The sequence below is a fragment of the Dunckerocampus dactyliophorus genome, chromosome 2, assembly GCF_027744805.1.
Source record: "Dunckerocampus dactyliophorus isolate RoL2022-P2 chromosome 2, RoL_Ddac_1.1, whole genome shotgun sequence".
Taxonomy (NCBI): domain Eukaryota; kingdom Metazoa; phylum Chordata; class Actinopteri; order Syngnathiformes; family Syngnathidae; genus Dunckerocampus; species Dunckerocampus dactyliophorus.
In genome coordinates, this window is record NC_072820.1 from 12,127,886 (window position 1) to 12,144,878 (window position 16,993).

General features: G+C 38.9%; 2 protein-coding genes across 3 annotated transcripts in view; both read right to left on the bottom strand.

The window, feature by feature from the left end:
• LOC129176622 (integrin alpha-6-like) overlaps window positions 1–6,470 on the bottom strand; it is a 31,141-nt gene extending 24,671 nt beyond the window's left edge. For both annotated transcript variants that reach the window (XM_054766854.1, XM_054766855.1), the window contains exons 1-2: window positions 6,442–6,470; window positions 6,280–6,370 (exon numbers count right to left, since the gene is read on the bottom strand). In XM_054766854.1, the coding sequence (XP_054622829.1) occupies window positions 6,280–6,370; window positions 6,442–6,470 (120 nt within the window). The remainder of the gene's footprint in view (window positions 1–6,279; window positions 6,371–6,441) is intronic.
• A 5,885-nt stretch (window positions 6,471–12,355) lies between these two features.
• Window positions 12,356–16,820, bottom strand: metap1d (methionyl aminopeptidase type 1D (mitochondrial)). The gene is made up of 10 exons (XM_054767585.1): window positions 16,759–16,820; window positions 15,504–15,670; window positions 14,943–15,092; window positions 14,713–14,861; window positions 14,473–14,515; window positions 14,218–14,381; window positions 13,489–13,586; window positions 13,374–13,421; window positions 13,216–13,294; window positions 12,356–13,125 (listed from the first exon to the last, which is right to left on the bottom strand). The coding sequence occupies exons 1-10, from the start codon at window positions 16,796–16,798 to the stop codon at window positions 13,041–13,043; spliced, it is 1,023 nt and encodes a 340-aa protein (XP_054623560.1). The 5' UTR covers window positions 16,799–16,820; the 3' UTR covers window positions 12,356–13,040.
• Window positions 16,821–16,993: the final 173 nt, after the last annotated feature.

Genomic DNA, 16,993 nt, shown 5'->3' on the forward strand with positions numbered 1-16,993 from the left:
TGGCTCGGAAAACATCAACATTTTGGGTCCATGGCCAGGAAACTTCTCAGACCTTAAAGACCTTAAAAGCGGGTAGACAAGCAAAAACCTGCGAATTCTGACAAACTTTAAGCATTGATTATGCAATAATGGGCTGCCATCAGTCGGGATGTGGCCCAGAAGTGAATAAACAGCATGCAGTTGTGAATTGAAAAAGAAGGGTCAACACTATACATATTAACTCTTTACATAAACTTAATGTTACTGTCAATAAAAAGCCTTTGACATGCATGAAATGCTTGTAATTATACTTCAGTATATCTTAGTAACATCTGACAAAAATATCTGAAAACACTGAAGACGCAAACCTTGTGAAAACAAACACTTGTGTCATTCTCAAAACGTTTGGCAGTGACTGTAGAAGATGACATTACCACAACTGGACATACTACGTTTGCACTACCACTGCTTATCTGTTCCTAGCCCTGGTGAAAATAAGCAATTTAACAACAGTCTGCAACAGTCTCCCATGTCATTATTATGATTATTTATGTATTTTTTTAATTTAATAGAATGAAGCACTGCAAACTGTGATTCGGCGAGGGACGACTGTGTAGCCCTACTGGGAAACCGCTGTTTTGTGTGTCTGTCGCTTTAATGCTAATGAGCTTTGTTCACGCCTGTCTCCGCCCAAGTGTGTGTCACCAACAAGCACGATTGTGAACTTTAGCCATGTTTTAAATATACACTGTAACTCTGCACTTGTCCAACATAATAGATGCCACGTATCACATCCAACGTGACACTAAAGAGTGTCACAGGAGGACACAAACATTACCAATACGAGCACAGCTATGTGAGCTACAATGCTAACATCACAGTTACGTTACTTCAGGCTATCATGCTAGGTTAGCCTATTAGCTGAGGAAAAACAAAACGATCGAACTTACAGCTTCCATGTCTGTACCTTACTGACGGATAGATTCCAGGATTTATCTGAAGAAGCGAAGCCGGTTGATGATGATCGATTTTTCACACGATTGGTGATCATAAACAGTTTACTTTACATTTTAACATAATAAAATAACATTTAATTCCAGTCACTAATATTACGTTTTTTTCATATTACCTCCAAAAATCAAATCAAACCACAAAATCTGGAGATGAAAAGCATTTTATTGGGATTTCTGGAATGCATTTGTAGCTACAAAATAGAGTTTAAGGGCTTCTGACAGCAATTACAACTATTGCATTAGTGGTTAAACTCCCACTGAGAACAGCCAGAAGGAGTATGGGTTGTGACATTAGGAACAACCTGGGCTATTGTGTCATGTTGACACGATAGATCATATTTGTTTATCTTGAAGAATTTCCCTGTGGTGATGCAACAGAGGCATTGTTTCGTTAAATATGATTAGTACTGGCTTTTGTGTCACTGGACGCTCCTGGGTCCTACGTGTGTAGTGACACATCACGTTAGGGACCCACGCGTGAAGGCAACTCCCTCTCTAGATTGTGGTGTCGCAGGCATTTCATGAGCACCAACGCTTGTTCCTCGCAACACAACATGTCAGCAGACAACGCAGGCTTTGTGTGCACACTGAGAAAGAGGGCAGACAGAAAATGGAGAGGGAGAAAGAAGCCGCCCACATACTGTACAAAAGGCAAAAATAATGGTGGAAGAGCAGAAAACAGAGAAAGGGCAAGGCAAGAATGTGGTTCCTTTACATCTAATTATCATGGACGTGCTTTGAAACTATCAACTGTGAGGACCAGCTTTGCTCTATAAATGCTATACTAAATGTTAACGTGGTCTTTAAAGCCCATTATTTATATATGATTTGAAACTTGAGAAAACATAAAAAATAAGAGTGCATTGGACTTATGTTGTGCTGCTTTAGTTCTAGTTAAGGCAGGCAGCCATGGGAAGAGCACCACAGGTCAGAAACAGTAATCAGCCTTATCGCCTTGAAAGAACAGTGTGCAAAGTGGGTTGTGCTGTAATAACTCACTCCTGGCTTGTGTGGTACTGTGTTTTTCTTTTAAATCAGCTCTGCCTGGAACTGTGTTCTTTTTCTCTTGACCTGTACACACATCCACCTCGTTTTGACTCACACATTGGTCACACATTGGCTTAGGAGTTATTGACTTTTGAGAGGAGGATTTCCCAATAAAATACACTTTTAAAGAATAAAGAAAAGAAAGTCTTGACCTGGTCATATTCGAAATAGAAGCACACTCCTCAAGCTTTGGATGGAATGAAATGTAAGAAACCTTTTTTTCTACATTGTATGGCTACTGTATAATATGTATAATATTGTATAGCATGTATTTAATGTGTATTTTTTACTACTGCCACAAAGCTCTGCCAGTTTCTAGCTGTCCGTAAAAACCCCCACACACATTTTATCAAATAAACCAAAATCAGCATAAACGCAACCTTCTTTGTAATGGATCAGTTTTGTGAAGCTCTTAAAAAGGTCACTTAACTAAGCAATTATTAACAGCCATACACTAATGTGCAAAAGTCACCACAAATGTTGTTGCTTTCAATTCCCACAAGATTGTAGAGGCCAACGAATGACTTTGGGTGGGAATCTGGATAAAAGTGCAGATGCAGGAATTTATCATTTAGGCAGAAACCTAAGGTGAGGCTGCCGCAAGCGTGCACACAGTGATTGCATTGAGTTGGATCATGACTCCTGCCAGTTTGTCAGCATGTCGCCAATAATATAATGTTGCAGGGACATAATGTAATAATACATGATGATGTTCTGCAGCCTGTGTAATGTCTTCAATGTAAGTGTGACGTCATTATCCTTGCTAATCGGACAATAAAATACACAGAATTGTCATACGGGAGGCAGAGCAGTACTCGCTTCATCCTGCGTGCGTGAACCGAAAGGTGGTTGTCACCGCCATTCGTCTACAGAGAGGAAAATCGACTGGAGGTTTTTGGACAGTTTGAGAGCCAGAAAGCCAAATGTATTCAAGATAGTTTTATGCGCTGCTGAATGAATGAACGATGAATTAATTAATAAAATAATAATAATAAAAGACTGGATGCATGTGCTTCATATACAGTACTGATAAAGGTAAGAACACAAATTTTTTTCAGTGAATACAAAATATATACATGGTGCCAAGAAGTATTTGAAAACATTTTTTAACCAAACAAAAGTGAATTATTTTCTTCTTTTCTTGCAATCCTCTTAATGAGCAACCTGTATTAACATAAAAAAACCTCAACATGAATCAGTAAATTCCATATTTCATAAAGGTTGGTCATACAAACTCTTGGCCAGAGCATTGCTGAAACAACCAATATAATAGTGGCCGAAGATTTTTGCTCAGTTCTTTCTGTAGCTCACAAACTAGGGTCTTACTTTTCAGCGGGCGTTTTTATTACAGTATATCTTACCAGCTATTTAGACAGTAATAGACGTGTTGACTACATTTCAGTGCATAGTTAATCTATCCTACAATACAAGCTGTACACTGACTACTCTGACTACTTGTCCATTGAGAGGATATAATAGAATGGTTGCTGAAAGGCATAGTAAGCAGGCGGGTGTGGCATAATGAACACAGCAGGTGGAATGTGCATGTATGTCTTTATGGCATTGTACCAATACACAGCCTTGGGTTACTGATAAACGAGCTTACTTAGACAGTTTGTTTTACAACAGTGTTGAACCTATGATCTTTAACGACTGCGACACAATAATGCAATAACACCGCTGGTTATGTAACTCCGGATACAAGCTGCTCCATCGCCTATGTTGTATGTTCATGTCAATCTAGACATAGGAAATGGGTTGCAATGTTATTTCTGTGGCTCCGCATACAAGTTCCCTGTTTAAGGTTTAACACTACTAAAAATGACTATAAATTCTATAAATGACAAAACACAGCCATGTAATGAGTCCGCAGTCAAGTGACACCACATGGATGATGAATATATAATCAGTAGTTTCCACGGTGTCGCTTCTCATTCACTAATGACTGATTTAATTTTGTGCAAGGATGAATTCGCTCATGATTGAAACATAGGGACATATGGGCATAATAATATATGTGTACATAATGTGTGTGTTGATTGTAGTTAATAACTAGTAATAAGTGTCTAGCGATGTTGCATCACCCCTGGGGCAGTTTTGCTATTTTTTCATGCCAGGATATGATGTCATTATTTTTAATTTAATGTAAATATAGGGTCTAATAAAGAGCTTCAGGGCACAGTTGGATTTAAAGATACAGTACAATGCACGTACAATACACTTGATTCTCGAGTATATGCTGTATGTTGTAGCAACCTGTGAATATAAGACAACTGTCTATGTAAGGCTCATTTTGTACTATAAGGTACTGTACATCACTATTAAAAATTATATTATTTACTACTACAATTTGTTAAATAAGGGGGAAATGCATTTTACTTCCTCCTACTCTTTTTTGTGCATGTTAATTGTGATATTCTGTACTGTATATTGTATATCATAGTAAATAGTAGATTTGTCCATGTGTTTTGTATTGTTTCTCATTTTGTGTACTGTCTTCCAGGCTCAAATTAAACGATGAAAAGCTCAGAGCTCCTGTACCATAGAGAGAATGTACGCTACATACTGTACACTGGATACACACCAGTGCATCTGAATTGTCCATAACTTCAAGCTGACACCAACACAAAGAGGACTAGACTGCCTGCAGCCAGAGAGGACTATACATTAAGGAAGGAGTCATTGTAATTCACACACACACACCCACACACACACACACACATAAAGAAAGGCTTAAGCAGTTTACTCATCCTTCACCAAAGTCCTTGCAGAGATGGCAAGACATGCACGAACATGAAGATGCTGATACATTTTAATGGCACTTAGAGGATTCATCTGGTTACTTTTCTACTGAAGTGGATTTTTTCCAACATTATTTCCCTTTTTCTGTCCATGGGGCTGCCCTATGCTGTGCAAGACATTCATACAATCAATTATGCAATGTAATGGATGAGTGAGGATAGAGTGAGGACAGACAGTAGACACAAGTATTTACAGTAATCCCTCATTTATCGCAGTTAATTGGTTCCAGACCCGATCGTGATAAGTGAATTCCCACAAAGTGGGATTCCTTATTGATAAATGGGATATTTTCGTAGTAAAAGCATAGAAACCCTGTTTACAACCTTCTAAATACTGTTTTTAACATTATTAGAGTGTTCTAGACATGAACTAGCACCCCTATATTTACCTTTACACTCGTATTACCTAACGTAGTAGACATAATAAGAGTAAAAAGGCATTTGAGACATAGATAAAACTTGTGCATGTGTGTGTTAGTAGAAATGTGTTCCCTAGGAGAACATTACTGACATCTAGTGACTAGGTAGAATACTACATCAACGTCTTTGAATGTACATTTGTTTTTTAGTTTATATTTTTATGCTTGAAAATGCTTAATTTAGGCAACAAAAATGTGTAACATTAGCTTAAATATCCATAGGTTTTCACTAATAATGGGCCGCTTTCAGCTGTTTTTCTCAGCTCCAATTACAATAAGAAAGGTCAACGCACTGTTTTTACTTTTTGTATTTCTTATTATGTCAGTATCTTTAGGGAAGCTTAGGCTTTGTACAGAGTCATGTGACATGGCTTTCCTATTTCTTTACAGGACTGTAAATTATATTTATAATACCCCCTGTAGGTTGTGCTGAAAATGCCTTGGACAACAGGTTAACATGTAACACAGATATCCCCAAGGTTTTGCAATCATGAAACATATTACTTATTCCCAATTTGTTGTCCACACATGCCCCTGCGAAGATGTTTTGCTTGATGGCGGCCATGTTTTTCGCTCAATCTTGCTCAAATCTGACATACCTGTGCTTGTTAGGCCCTTGAATGTGTGTACCAAATTTGGTGGTGATTCGGCTAAACACCCTAAAGTTACGGTGGGTGTTTTGTAGAAAGCTTTGTGCTGACAGAGAAATTTCAAGTCCTTATGATTTATGGGGTGAAATTGGGGTTTAATAACAGCATCAGCATGTGGTTTGTCAGAAAAAATAATCGTACAAGCAACGCAGTCGGGGTGCGTATTTGCCAAATTTTCACGCTTTGGAGCCCAGCGGTTGAGGAGTGTCAACGTTATCTTACACAAACATGATGGCACAGAAAACTCTCTCATCAATCAAAGCTGTGAGCTACATTTTTAAGCTAACTATTAGATCCACTCCAAGGAAGAGTAAAGCATTCCAGGCAATAAAATAGTCAAGAGGTCAAAAAACAAGTGTTTTTTCTCTACCTCGTCAGTGCCAATGAAGAGGGAAGCCTCCTTCCAGTAGTCTGGTGACTTCAGTTTATAAAGTCCACCTCTGGTGCACACACATGCATTCCTGCAGATTAACTTTAGTTTGTGACACTAAAATATAAAATATACAGTATGTTGTTTGCTTCATGTACTTACATTTTCCTGTTCATATTAATTCTTGGCATATCCCACTGCTCGCTCAATTACATTCACATGCAGAATCTTGTTTATTTTTAGCCATGCTAGTAGCATAGCTAAAGGGATGGCACAGCTGGACACGACATCTGCCTCTTTCTGCACTCTGGAATATCTCTAAAAATGTGTGTAGGCCAAATCCTTGGTTTAGGCTGCAAATATGATGGCGGATCATATAACATCGCCAACTACTGGTCTGGCATGCATATTGCAGCTATTTCAGTTGTTCAGCATTTCTAAAGTTGACAAGTTGACAACCAGTACAGTATTTGCTTGCACAACTACTACGTTTCTATACTGTAATATGCTATACCACAGCTCTATATCAGTGCTTTAAATATGTTTTATGAAGGCTAATTAGCAATTGCAAACAATAACAGTTGCTATTAGGCTATGTACTGTATATATACTGTACAATATATCATATATAATCAGTGACGTGCAGTCAGGGGAGAAACGTGTAATGATAACATAAAATAAATATTATTCTGTTCATTGAACTGTATTATAAAAGTATTTTCTGTATGATTACAATCGTTTTTAACATTTCGTAATTCCTAATCGTTTAATTTGCACATTTCCTGATAAAATACTGGGAAGAAACCTGTAGCGTGGCTGCCGCGAGTGTCCCTTCTCAGCTTAGTGCCTACTGTCTGAGTGCACACTGAGCTGGATATCATGGCGCCTGCCACTTTCTGTTTGTCAGCATCCATCCATTTTCTATGCCGCTTGTCCTCACTAGGGTCGTGGGTGTTTGTCAGCATGTTCCCAATAATGAAATGTTGCGAAAACATTGATTATGCACCATGGCTTTCTACAGCCCGTGTAATGTATTTAATTTCAAGCGTTACATCATTATTCTTGTTAATCAGACAATAAAATACATAGAAGTGTAATACGGGAGGCACTTGCAGTATTCGTGTCATCCTGAGGGGTGGGGGCGTGCTTGAGCTGGAAGGTGCTTGTCACTGACATCCTTCCATAGAGAGGGTGAAGCTGCCGCAACGTTAACATAGCAACGTTAACATAAAAAAAAACATTAAAAAAACTTTAAAGGAGTCAGTGCCTCACCAGCCATGAACCTCACCGCATCATCAGTGATACGCACATACTGTATGTGAAGTAGCAAATATTTGAATATCTAATCAAACATGAGTGGCGTTACTGTGAAAATCAATAATTACGTGTAATTAGTTACATTTATAAGTTTTTATTTAGATTTATATGCTCGAGGCCAGGGGTGGGCAAACTTTTTGATTCGCGGGCCGGAGGGGCGGTCTATATATAGGTGGCATCGAACAGAACGACACACTTTCTCACGGTGCGATGAAACGAAAACACAACACATCCACAGCAAGTCAACGCATCACAGGAATCAACTCCTTGATAAACAACAACTAAGCGCTACACACAACGCGCAACTTAAAACTGTTATATCCAAATGCCCACAAGGCATGCTAGGTAGTCCAGCTGCAACAACAATATGAACTATGAACAATAGAACATTGCATATCAAGAGTATGTTAACTCCTCCTTGTTTACTTCTCTGACGACTTCCTCGCCATATTTTGCAATCAAGCAAAAATGCGTCGAACACGATTTAATGCTGGGAGCAAGAGTACCACAAGCTACCCAACATGCCTTGCGACGGGAATAGACGGGTGTTTTTTTGGCATGGGTATTGTTTCGTATGCCCACATGGTGCGGTAGGTTGGTTACTTTGTGTGTCATGTGTTGTGGTGTTTGGATCACTTTTTTGTCCAGGCTACAGATTGCATCTGACTATTTTGTTGACTCAAACGTGCCACAATAGCACTGCAAGTTATGTCGCCGGCAACAATTTAGATGTTAAAAAGGAATTTGGAAATGCCCGGTGGGCCGTATTAAGATGCTTGAAGGGCCTGATGTGGCCCGCGGGGCCGCAGTCTGCCCACCACTGCTCTAGGCTGTACACCCCTTAGAAAATGAGGACACAACTTGATTCTTGTGAACACGCAAAACCTAGGAGTAAGGAGTAAGATGAGGACTAAGGGGTATAATTGGGATTCATCCTAAGTCTGTTCTGTGAAGCTGACTGCATGAGTCACATTAAGCACAGTCTTCTGCATGTGTAATAAGATGGATCTGCACAGACAAATCTTAAAACTCACTATGTGTTCCAAGGTTTACGTGGAATCCTGGAATTCCTGAGGCGCTGCTCAGCCGAATCTCAGGTAAGTGTGATAAGTCACAACTTCACTCTCACTAACACACAAATGAGCACCTGGTATCTGGAAAAAACTGGAAGAAACATTGTTAACAATGTCATTCCAAATGCATCTATTAAATGACAACTTGAGTACATTGTTACTTGCGCAGAGATTTGTATTACCAACTTAGTGGGAACAGTCGGAGGAAGGCTGTTTTCTGTGCACAAAACAAAGCACGCTTGGATGAGTATGGTGTGGAAGAACTAGAGAACCCATACTAAACACTTCTGCAGCTTTGGAAAATGAAGATTGTTTTACAAAAAAGAAGTGCAGCGTGATGGGAGGCTAGGAATGAGTCCCAACATGCTGGAAAGGAATGAAGACAGAATTCATGACCACACTCTGACACCTCATGCTGCCACTCCCAGCTCCTCCTGAAATCCTACATGCTTACCTATTTTACTCCTCCCGACCCATTCCTCTGCCTGCAATTTCCTAAATTCACTGCTGGACCGACTCACTAACAAATGTGTCGTTAGTAGCTTAAAAAGATACTGTATATTGCGTCATAAAATAAAATATCATTCCCATCCTCTGGGTTGAATACAATGACAACAAACATGCAGTTTGTCTTTTATCTTTGATGTCAAGTGGCAAATAACCATGTCATGTGAATCATTTCCTGGCTGGACATGAGCAACAGACTCACCTTTGTTTGTTCAATCCTGTCTGCCCTACCCACAACACTGGCATAACACACACCCTGATGAGAGTACCTGCACGGGAAGTTACCAAACTGCACACCCTCAAGGCTGAGGTGTCTTCACTATAAGACATATGATTACACAATCATCATTAAATGAATAATTCACAAGAGAATGTGGATAGCATCAAAGTGCAATAGGATGTCAAAGGATTTCCATCATAGATTTGCACCTTATTTACGACATGGCGTGGGCAAAAATTTTGGAACAGATTTATATATGATGTAGTGGAGCTCAAAACCATTGCAAACTAGAACCACAATGCTATAATTAAATTAGGAACATTAATAGTCTTTGACATGTCTTCTTACAGGCCTGCCTGTGTGTGCTCTGGTCTCGCGTGGTGCGCAACACAATTTACAGCAGTATAAAGTCATTTTCTGCTTGTGGGATTATAGTTAGGTCGGTAAAAAAAAAAAAAAAAAAAAAAAAAAAAAAAAAAAAAAACAGTGACAATCCAAACTGAGCAGTACTATCCTTGTGCAGACTGACAATGTCCCATAGGGGTAAAGAAAGAACACAATCTTAAAATTGTAGAGTCCTGTATCACCAAACTAGTTAATAAAATGTGCACTGAATGACAATTTAACCAAGGTGTGAAAAGTCTTTGTTCCATAGGCCAGAGGACAAGAGGGTCACACTGCACTGTGGGAGACGAGTTCTTGTAAGTAATTGAAGACACGTTTATGCTGCCATCTTTTGGACAATCTTGCTCTTGCATCTTTTGCTCCAAAATGCTTCCATCTTCATGGGAGCAGCAACCCCATCAAACACCTTTGGGATGAACTAGGACAGATACACAACAGCGGCGACCTCTGACCTTGCAAATGTTCTTCTGCATGAGTGGACACGTGCATGAGTCGCTCAGATATAATACATTATCGTTATAGCTGCAAGAACGGGACTAACTCGTCATTATTTTTTGACATTTTTAATTTCTGTAAGTGTAATTGTTAGAGGTCTCAATACTTTTGACCAAGAAATATATATGTTTCACAATTTGTTTGTAATTTTTAGAATAAATGTTGTAAATTTGGGAAACTGGGATGATTTTTACAATCTAGAAATAGGGCTGGGCGATATATCGCTATTATTAACATATCGATATATATCAAAAACATATCAAAAACAAGCATATCGTTCACATCGATATAGACTGGATTTGCGCTGTAACTCATGGCTTGTCTCACTCATCTCTCTGCACTGTCTGCGAGCTCCTGCCCCGCCATCATCCGTGCTTGCAAGGAGGAGCGAGGAGGCGCAGAGCAGAAGCCTCGCTCAGTCTTCAGTAAACAAGGAGGCGACAACGGCTGAAGAAAAAACGATGTCTCGGTAATTTGGAGGTACTTCGGAAAAGTGACTGTCAAGTGCGGAAACACTCTTGTTTTTAGCTGCGGGCTGAGACGCCACAAAGCTCCTGCCACAACACAGCTCATTGTTTGCTTCTTTTTCCTGTTGCGTTCCTCATAAAAGTACAGTAAAAGTGCAAAGTGGTGTGCTATTACTAAAGCGGTGTCCTATCACATTGGTAAAGATATGCCCGTTGCAAGGGTGGAACAAAACTGATTTAAAAACCTGCTAAAAACAATGGACTCGCGATGTACAAGGAAGACAGACAAAGCCTGATGCAGTTGATAGGTTGGCGTTCCTGGCAGAAAATATTTAAAGGAATAGGGACATGTTTATGTATTTAAAAAATATTTACCTAAAAAAATAATACTGTTCAAAGTAAAGTATTTTTGAGTTGCTGCTTACATTTAAAAATTTCCTCTACAACGGGGCACTTTATTTCATATTTTGTTCTTTTGTGCGTTAGGTATCAGCTGAGGATTTGAGCATAGAAAGGTTTGTTATAAAGAAGGTTAAAGTTTTTTTTTTTAACGTTTTAATTTATTTCAAAAAGAGAATCTATTATTTTATTTTAGCTGCTATTTTTTCATAATATTTTTTTTTATTTTAAGAAAACAACTTTGCACGCATATTTGGCTAAACTTGTTTAAGCTCACTTTGTGGAAAAAATATCGGGAAAATATCGGGATATACGGTATATCGTTTATCGATATTCAACCTAAATATTGGGATATGAGTTTTGGTCCATATCTCGCAGCCCTATCTAGAAACAAAATATTTTGCTGAAGGGTTCCCCCCAGAATCACAAAATGTATTTCACTTTTAAACCAATGTAGTAGAATAACACAAACAGTACAGATGAACTTGTTGACCTACAAAGACATTTTTTGTTCAGTTCAGAGCTACAGGAGTCAATGAAAGCACTAACTGCATCCTGTCTTTAAAACATTGCCTGATTAATGCAGCAACGTGTGTAAAAGCATTGCAAAAATATTATTGCATGCCTGATGTCTAGGCTGGTCCACCAGTACTGTCCGTAGACCACTAAACAGGACACCCCTGCCAATTAAAAGCAAAGGTACAGTACCACAAAATGATTCTTAAAAAAAAAACAATCAAAAACCCATTGTTGCCTTGCAGTGAAAAACTATTCCCGAGTATCCTCAAATAGCCTATGTTTTTATAGCTGCCAAGCTTCAATTAATTGCCAGGTCCACTTAAACATTTAAATGCATCATCTCAAATAGATGACAAACTTAAAACTGCTGTATGTCACAGATCGTGTAGGCAGCTGCGCTAACTTTTCAATGTACTGCAAGCATTATATTCCCCTTTTCTGCTCTGACCACGTAAACTGCGCACTACATAACACGCAGGTACAGTAGCTATGTTTGTTGTCGGCTAATGATAGTGATTTGACAACATTTAGCTATTAACATTATCTATCATTGAATGTGTAGCCTACCATAACAACAGAATGACAAATTGTTGATCCCTTCTCTAAGAATGCTTTTGTGTGTGTGTGTGTGTATGCATTACAAAATCTACATGAAAAGCAGACAGCCGTGAGTGTCCAGTCAGCGTACCCCCGGCCAAACAACACCAATTTTTATGCAGTTTAATTCGTAATTGTGAAAAAGACATTTTTTTTTTTTTGACAATTTGTTCTTTTAAACCATTACTGGTAACATATGCTAGCTTGTGGTGGTGTTCTTATGTTTATTTGAAGAAAAAAAAAAACGCATACATACCTGTAGGTAGCTTTAGGTAGATGAGTTACACAACAATCAAAAGAACACACAAACAGAATAAATGCCTTTCTTTAAGTAATGCTTTGTACTCTCTGTAGTTGAGTAAATAAATGTCCCCAGACACTATTTCAGAAAATGGGGGTGTAGCTTTTAAAAAAATAGGAACAAATTGATTTAGACTTAATGTATGGTGCATGTTACATACAAAATAACAGTACAATAAATGAATAAAGTGGAGAGGTGTAGTTTTATTAAAAACTTGCTTATAGAGGTTTATTCACAAGAGAGTTGTGCTGTTATAAACTAACCACATAAGTCAACTGTAAAACTGCTACATTTTAAAGGCTGATTTTAAAAAGTCTGCTGCAAAGGGTGGAACAAATTAATTTGAAATGTGAAATATGATGTATTCAAGTGTGTCTTACAGGTGGGAATTGCACATTTGTCCTGATGCGTAACAATTCAAGTTTTAACAGGTAAACAGTTCACAGTTAAATCTCTTCAGGTCACTGATTATTCTCTTCTGGCAATTCGGTGAGAATTTCCACTCCATCAGCTGTGATAACCACCGTGTGTTCAAACTGAGCCGACCTGCATGAATGCAAATACACTGCCGGTTGTATTGACTGGAATTTACTTTTAATGACATAGAGCATGTTACAAAGGCAAACCAGCACCGACCTTTTGTCGTCTGCAGACACCGCTGTCCACTTATCTTTTAATATTTTAAACTCTGTAGACCCCTCCATCAGTATGGGTTCTGCCAAGGGAGCAGACATGATCAACCCAAACTCACACTTGACACCTTCACCAGAACATCAAATTGATATTGAACTCACCTATTGTGAAAGCCATGCCTTCATCCATGGTCATGTCATTGTCATTTGCTAAAAATTAAGACAAAGGGAGTGTTGAAAAATGAATACAAACATAAAGCACAAAACAAGGTCTTACCATGGTGCCAGATTTCAGGATGGCAATGAAAGTAGGAGCCGATACCGTGTCCAATGAAATAAGGACACACTTGGAATCCATTGGCTTGAGCTATTTCACTGCAGCGCAGCACAATCATATTAGTTGCATTACATCACACATAAGCACGGTGTTGTACCTGTATATTACCAGAAATGCTCCAATTATAGCTGGGCTGTTCATTTACTTGAACGTCAAAGAGAACTGGGCATTAATTGGAAAAAGCGACAATTGGAGAGAGTTTGTTCTTTTAGAAATTTTAAAACGCATCATACATACTGGCTTCATTTTTTTTTTACCTTTAATAATGATTTGGAGGGCATGAGAAAGTGGAAATTAAAACAAAACTCCATGGTCATTTGTTAAGAAAGTATATTGCACACACGAGCAAATTGCTCAGCCAGCATTGATACCGCTGATGTAAACTATAAGTGGAACAGGCATGAGTTTCACACCAAAAGCAGAGTAGCTCAACCCACATTTTATATCACATGTAAAGGTAGATAAAGCTGTTGGATGGTGAACATCATAATGTTTCCAATGCAGCAAATGCCATTTTGTGGAGTGAAAAAACTACATCAGTAGGTTGCCCCAGAGACCCCAGCAGTAATTTGCTCTTATAGACCATGCACCTGGCCACTATAAAAGACTGCACTTAATTGGAGAATTTACAGTAAATACGTGTGTGTGTGTGTGTGTGAGTGTGTGTACCTAACAGTGTTCCCAATAACACAAAGCTGTGCACCCGGCTTGCAGGCAGCGATAGCTTCATCTCGGCAGCGCCTCGCTGTTTTAACCAGTCGCCGCCCAACCTCATCCACCTGGCCGACTAAGAAGGTTTCCGATGTGTCACCATGGTAACCATCCAAATACACCTAAGTGGGAACAGGCCGAATGTAGGTTGATGCAAGTGATCGCACTGGCATCCTTGCAGATATCCGCATGTCAGTTCATCCATCAACTTACAGTGACATCAATGTTGATAATGTCGCCATCTTGAAGTGGCCGACTGCAAGGCATATTAATAAAGGATGAATGCTGTTAACAGAATTCATTCTGGACTTCAAATCTTATCTCATACACACGAACCCTCACCAGCCAATATTATAACGGTAAAACACTGTTACAAATATTGATGTACAATGCAGAAACATGCTGTGAGATGTTGCGAATTGAAGCACAGCATCACATTTTGGTGATATTTACCTGTCAGGTATGCCATGACACACCACGTTGTTCACAGACGTACAAACCGATTTTGGGAAACCCCCGTATTTGAGAGGGGAGGGGTAGGCGTTGTGCCGGATAATCTCCTGATGTACAATGAAGTCTATTTCATCCGTTGTCATACCAACCTAAAAAAACAAACATCCCACTTTGTGTTCTGCTCGTTTGTTTATAACAAACTAAGCTGGTGTGCCTGAGTCTGTGCTTACTTTCAAACTGCGTCCGGCTAGTAGCAGCACATGTCGAGCTAGCTGGCAGGCTCTGGCAAGGCCTTCGATCTGCTCTGTGTTTTTTATTTCTATGTAGTCAGGCCATTCCGGGACCAGTCCAGTGCCGACGTAATCTGGGCGCACAATGTGCTTATAAGACAGATAGGAGAGAGAACAGTGGTTCACATTGTTGTGCAGAATGCATATTAAATATGAATGACCTATGAGGAAACAGTCATGTGAATGTCAATGAATTGCTGTATTGATTTACAGTCACTCATGTTCTAAGGTCAATTCTAAAAGGAGTATAATCTGCCTGGTTATTTGCTGCTTACTATGAATTAAGTAGATAATGTCAAATCTAACCTTAAAGACATTCAAATTACAATTATCTTTGCAGTATTCAAAGCAGCAAGAAACAGGTGCCATGTAACAAAACTGAAAAAAAACACTATTGACACAGGAAGAAACCACACGCAGAGCATTTTGAATTGAAAAAATCAATTCAAAGAGTCTGGTCGCATTATTCAAAAATGAATAAGCAAATTTGTAAATCTCTACCTTTGGTACTGCATAGGCAGGCCTGACAGTAGCAGGGCGAACTACACTGTGAAAGTGGGAGTTTTTCCACTTTCTCCAGAAGAAGCGGCGATGTTGCTGACACGGTGGCGTTGGGGAGAACCTGCAGGGTTCAAGACAGCATCCTCTTCGAAGAAGACCAACGAGTACTGCAGGAAGGGACAACAAACAGCCTTTGGATGATACGAACCTCTTTATACTGATACTGAGATCTTATAGCAAAGCAACCCATAACCTGCTTGCCAATACTACAATACACAGAGATTATGGGTATAACTTAAAGGAAAAATTTTACTTAAAACGTCTTCTTGCCCACACAACATTAAATACCTTTTATTGCCATATGTGGTGTTGAGTTGTGAAACAGACCAAGTGGGGCGCTCAATCAATGTTAAAGCGTGAGTCCATGGTGCAAACACTCATTCTGTTTTTTTTTCTCTTGTTTATTTTCAGTCCTACGTGCACGTGTAAATACAAAATATGCTAACATTCTAATAAAATAATGTCGCTCATGTCAATATAATTATCATTGGATACAAATGTATGCAAATAAATGAGTGTGCAAATATGTAGTTTTCTTGGTTTATGAATATTAATATCATAGCTGCATGACTCAGAGAGAGATAGAGAGAGAGAGCGGGAGAGAGGGTCTGATTTTGTACAGTACAGTATTGTATTCTACTTAAGTAGTTGTGCTAGCAGCTTAAACTTGATTTGTGTGTAAAATAACCATATGTATTATGCATACAAGTGTAGTAAAATTGTACAAAAAGGAGTAAGAAAACAGTATTGAGTGTATTGATGTATTACGCGAAATTACTGTAATGCTGACAAAATACAAAATCACGACGAATACATTCACTTAAAATGCTATACTCGTTGCAATAACAAAGGAAACAGTTACATTTGAATTATAAGGTAGCTGCAAAGCATAAATAGTCACACGAATTACTTATGGTGTTATTGTTCCCAGCTAATAGTTTGCTTAAAGCAGCTACACATGATAGAAACTGTTTTAGTCGCCATCAAGCTCCGCACAATAACATAACCTCTGATATATGTTTTTCAATGCTTAGACAGACCCGGACACTCTCGTCTGGGCTCAGGGAGCGAAAGTAAAAGTAACAAACTAGCCAAGTTCTAGTTACAAACATCAAACATCTTACAGTCCTTGTAAGACAGTGGTTTTACACGTGTGGTTTTCGGGGTGCGTGTGCGACTGGTTTAAGTCGCCTACCTGATCTCGTTAACAGTCGGGAAGAACTGGAGAACGCCATTACTGATCACGTGGTACCGCCCACAGCAGTCACATGACACATTGCAACATCACCATTTGGCACACTGGCCAAGTATTAGCTTTCATTGCATATTTATCTTAATGAAATATCTGTAGTAAAGGTTGCAATAACAGTGATTTCGTTATTAAATAGATAAAGTGGATGGAATCAAGGTGATCATGTGAGTGCATGTCT